Source organism: Phalaenopsis equestris, unplaced genomic scaffold (assembly GCF_001263595.1).
Source record: "Phalaenopsis equestris unplaced genomic scaffold, ASM126359v1 Scaffold000036, whole genome shotgun sequence".
Taxonomy (NCBI): domain Eukaryota; kingdom Viridiplantae; phylum Streptophyta; class Magnoliopsida; order Asparagales; family Orchidaceae; genus Phalaenopsis; species Phalaenopsis equestris.
Genome location: NW_018164478.1, coordinates 6,039,593 through 6,044,782, shown reverse-complemented (window position 1 = coordinate 6,044,782; position 5,190 = coordinate 6,039,593). Strand labels below are relative to the sequence as shown.

At 36.2% G+C, this 5,190-nt stretch overlaps 2 protein-coding genes across 4 annotated transcripts in view; both read right to left on the bottom strand.

Annotated features, from left to right (window-relative positions):
- The window catches only part of LOC110018745 (epimerase family protein SDR39U1 homolog, chloroplastic), a 129,485-nt gene that overhangs the window by 69,005 nt on the left and 55,290 nt on the right, over positions 1-5,190 (bottom strand). The window lies entirely within an intron of this gene.
- On the bottom strand, positions 3,103-4,714 carry LOC110018747 (nuclear pore complex protein NUP93A-like). Its single transcript, XM_020716164.1, has 5 exons — positions 4,560-4,714; positions 4,384-4,475; positions 4,142-4,208; positions 3,837-3,896; positions 3,103-3,359 (listed from the first exon to the last, which is right to left on the bottom strand). The coding sequence occupies exons 1-5, from the start codon at positions 4,659-4,661 to the stop codon at positions 3,240-3,242; spliced, it is 441 nt and encodes a 146-aa protein (XP_020571823.1). The 5' UTR covers positions 4,662-4,714; the 3' UTR covers positions 3,103-3,239.

Genomic DNA, 5,190 nt, shown 5'->3' with positions numbered 1-5,190 from the left:
CAGGTAGACAATAGGAGTGTTGTCTGGTGGTTTCGGCAATGCGTAAATGTGGTGTGTTGGCGGCAGCGAGGGGAGAGATACGGAGGATTTGAAGTTGAGGATAAAGACTTCCTCAGAAACAAGCTACAACTGGAGCACCACTTGACCATTGCGCAGGTAGACAATAGGAGTGTTGTCTGGTGGTTTCGACAATGCGTAAATGTGGTGTGTTGGCGGCAACGAGGGGAGAGATACGGAGGATTTGAAGCCGAGGATAAATACTTCCTCAGAAACAAGCTACAACTGGAGCATTGATCATTGGAAAAAAGTTACCACCTCGGACGACCTACAGTCGGAACATCGCCCACCTCTGGGTTCACACAATTCTCCAACTTCCTTTTCTTAATTCCATTTGTAAAGGAATCTTTACTTTTACTAGGGATTGAGTGTGAATTATGCAAGTAATTTGGTGAAGAAATCTCGGCAGTGATTTCAAATCTACCATAAATATCTTATTGATTTATGAACTAATCAATAATTTTTAAAATTATACAAATATATCAAAAAATTTCAAGTTATTGAAACCAAATAATTTAAAGAAAAAAAGAGGAAAATTTCACTTCAAAAGCCCCAAAATTGGCCGAGTAACCCAGATGTTTGTTTTATTGAAGAAAAATATTATAAAACTTGTATCGGATCAAAATAGTCATGTTATTTAATAAGTAGTCAAATCCTAGTTAAAATCTTATGCAACCTTTTAATTAGGGGTGTCAAAAATTGATCGTACGCGCAACCTCAACCCAAACCCATCTCAAAAAATCCAAGTTCAAGTTGACCCAAATAATTTTCGAGTCAGGTACGAGTTAGAAACCCTATACCCGTTTAATTTTTCAGAACATATTTAGGTTGACCCACAAACCTGCAATTGACCCGAAAATGACATGTTAACCAGAAATTGACTCAAAATTGACTCACCAGCCCAAATTTGACCCAAGATTACTTGAAATTGACCCAAATTTGACTCAACTTTGACCTGAACAGTTGGTCCTTATGCTAAATAAGTTATATGGGTTGGGTTCATATCAACAGGTTGAAGGCGAGTCGGGTTCAATCGTGTTCAAATTAGACTTTTTGACCAATTTAATATTCAGGTTGGGTTCGGACCATGCAGTTTCGGGTCTGATCAATCTCAGGTCAAAACCGTGAACCCGATATGGCGTGTTCAAATTAGACTTTTTGACCAATTTAATATTTAGGTTGGGTTCGGAACATGCAGTTTCGAGTCTGATCAATCTCGGGTCAAAACCGTGAACCCAATATGACACCCTGACTTTCAATCATACCTTAACCATTTCTATTGCCAATAGCTCCTATGCTTTTGACATGCATGTTCCAACTGCGGCGATAATTCATAGCTACAATCTCTCTCCATTCCTATTACATGTGAAGGTCAATGGTGTTATTCATTCGATTTATTTGTTTTGAAAGCAATGTGTGCCCTATAAACCCTAAATCCATAATACTGATAAATATATTAAAAGCTATAATGCAAATGGATATCAAATTACATGATAGGAACTTGAACGAATGATGATTAAAAAATTATTGAATCCTCTTTGAACCATCTTCGAACAAGAATCAAACAATAATCGAACATAGATCAATAAAGATTGAAAATGATTCGTAAATGGATCAATCATTGTTTGATTTATATTTAAACAATGATTGAATAATTAACAATCATACATTGAACATGATAAAAAATAAATAGATTATTGTTCAATAAATGTTTAAAAAATGTTCAAAAATGATTGATTGTTATTTGATGCTTGTTCAAAGATATGTCGATTGTCGTCGATCATATTCAAAGTTTTTTAAGATTATTCAATTACTGTTTGGAGATGACTCGATCGTTATTCAATCATCATTCGATAATTATTCAAATATGGTTCAAACTTTAATCAATCATCATTCAAAAATTACTCGATCATTGTCCAAAATGGTTTGATCTTTATTCAAAAATGGATCAATCATTATTCAAAAATATTTTAAAGAATATTCATCCTTCTTTACTTTTTGTTTATCATTATTTGATCATGTTTTGATCATTATTCAAAAATGATCGAGCTTTGTTTCAAAAGGGTTCGATCATTATTTAAATATGCCTCAAACAAAGATCAATCACTTCTTTATCGTGGTTCAATCATTAGTTGAATATTGCTTGATCATTGTTCAAAGATTATTCGAAAATTGTTCAATCTGGCTCATATATGCTTCCAGTTAGGTTCAAAATTCATTCAACCATGGTTCGAAAAAATGCTCCGCTAATGGCTCAATCCTGCTTCACAGATAGTTCAAGCATTAATCAATTTCCTTCATCCGTTAAATCTAGGAGATCACATTTAGTGAGTTATTCAAAGCTTTTAAAATGCAATATTCTAGAATCCTTGTTCATAAGATGTTGCTAAAAATACTTAATGACGCTGAGCATTTAGGACACCCAATTATCCTCAACATTCAAATAAAAAATAAAACATTTGAAATAATAAAGTTTGTTTTGAGCTACACACGCGGAATTTCCATCTAATGAGTTGTGAAAAATAACCAAAAATACTTAGTTGCTCATTAACTACTTGACTAAAGATAAGAAATTCAAGAAGATAGACCTATAGAAAGCTATGCTCCTTTGCAGATAGTATCTCACTCAACCATGACAAACAAAGTATAGAAAGCTATACCTTACATTTATGCTATTTTCCAAAATACACCAATGCTTTTTTTGGAGGAATCCGTGAATTAAGATCAGAAATGAAAGAGATTCTATATCATACCATCAACTGAAAGTATCTGAAATACACAAAACTCAAACTAAAGCCACATTTAGTTCCAACTGCATGGAATTATCAATGAGCTTAAAGTCGTACAAAAAACTATAAATTTTCCAATTTTACACTAACTTGAAGAATGATTTTGGCATGCAAGTTATTAAAGCTAGTTGAAAGATTCAAAATTAAGTACAATCTGCTTCTTAAATATAACTACCATTATTGGAGCAACCTCATGAGGGTAGGAAAATAAATTGATCTTAAAATACATGCCTGGAGAGGGAGGCAGGAATAATTGCACTCATGCAACAATTTCATTCCACATATAAGTATTTTGCAAGACCATCAATATATTACAACTTAATTTTATAACTTTAATTACACCTTTAAAAATCATCCAATAATGAAATGATCTCAATATCACATCAAGTTCAATTAGTTACGAGTTCTGCACAGAACTCTAACCTCCATAACTCGCATCATGTGGTCACTAAAACTTCGTAAATTGTCCTTTTGTGATTCTTGGATCGCCGAGACCATCGCCATTTCATGGACCTGAAAGTGATGAATAAATCAAAAAAGCGATAATTTTATTACAGATAACTTGTTATTATCTTGATTTCTGCTCAGGACGACATTGAGAGCCACATAGTTATCAGACTAATAAACACTGCAAGTGAAGCAAAATCCAAAGATGCAAAGATAAATTATTGGACTTTTTATACACTACTGACACGTTATGATGAATGATCTGCAAGAAAGTCACTGATGTTTCGAAGCCATTTAATTGATGATCACATTATTATAAGTTACTGTCAAGTCATCAAAACTAATTAGAGTCTGTAAGAAGCTATGTGCGTCCTCAAAAATCATAAAATCATTATCACAAAATGTTTGAAATAGTAGTCATTCATCAGATCAAGATGACAAAAGACAAGACCACTGTTCCATTGAGACTTTCGTAAAAGGATCGCTAAATCGCACTACCAATCAAAATGAACGCTCAAAAAATAGATCATCGCGTAAAGTTACCTGCTGCAGATACTCCTCCACTGTAGTTGTTTCTGAAGGAAAGACATCCTCGTAGGTTGTCTGCAAGATAAAACAGTTTAGTAGGTTGTCTGCAATATTAAATAGATTTTACGGGTCTTGCATTTATTTAAAACCAATGATAACATCCCAATAATCCTACTTAGCTCCCTGATATTATTAACTCAGTCAATTTCTCTCTGAAGTACTCTTACACGAAAGAGTATAACTTCGAACTTTCACAAACACATATGACTTCAGCTATCAAAGTCGGATGCTAGGATAGCATGAAAGGCATTGAAGGTTACCTTTATCTGAAACGATTTGAGATCCCGCGCAAGCTGTTCAGCATTAATTCCCTCGCGAGCTAACAACCTGTGGACAGAAAAATAATATTTCCATTGACATAAAACACCCAATAATAAGGCCCAATATGTAAATAATCCGACAAATCAAACATGAAACAATCCCAGCATTTCTATGCACAGCCCGTAAGAGATGTATTTGGGCATCAAAGGGGAACAACAGTTGGACAAGGCCATGAGAGTACCTAGTAGCAGCGATGGACTGCGAGGGGGTCTCAGCCCTTAGGGTTTTAGACTTGAGCTTCTTCGACAGCGACTCCAGCTGTTCAAGATTCCTCTGCGGAACCCGATATTTTAACAAAATAAGCGAGGAAGCATGCCAATGTAGTAAGATGGCGTGAAACATAGACGATAAAGAGACCTGAAGCGGGGGAAACTGGGCGGACGGTGAGCCCTGCTCGAGCAACTTCGTAGAAGCATGGAGAAGCTCCGTCCATCCGCTCATGTCGGCGTCGCCGGCCATCGCAAACCTCCGTCGTCCTTGCCCGACCCCGGCTGCGAGTTCTATGAACTGGAGCGCCCTCCCTCGGGAGTTCTTATTCTGTGCCGGACACCCCACCGCAGGCAACTATGGTTGCGGATGTCCAATGAAAAAAATGACACATGATTAGTGGGATGTTTAAAAAATTAAATTGAAAAAAATTAAAATGAGGCATGTTTACGACCCGACCCGGCTCGAATCCGGTCCGAAATAAGTAAAAGTTAACAGCGCGCCTGAAAAAAAGTTTATTTCATCAAAAAACCAAACGACGTCCGAGCGAGGAGAGCACGGAGCAACTTCATTCGATCTTCATTCTATTTTTTAGGGTTTTTGAATCAGATAAACTCAGAGTTTTAGAGTTGCTGCTGAAAACCGAAGAGAACCCAGTGAGAATGGAGACGGAAGAGCCTTTTATAATGATAATCGAAGAGGTGTCGACAATGCAGGCCGAGAAACCCAAGAAAAAGTAAGGGAAAGAGCGAAAGAAGAAGGAAATCGAAGAGGGTTCATC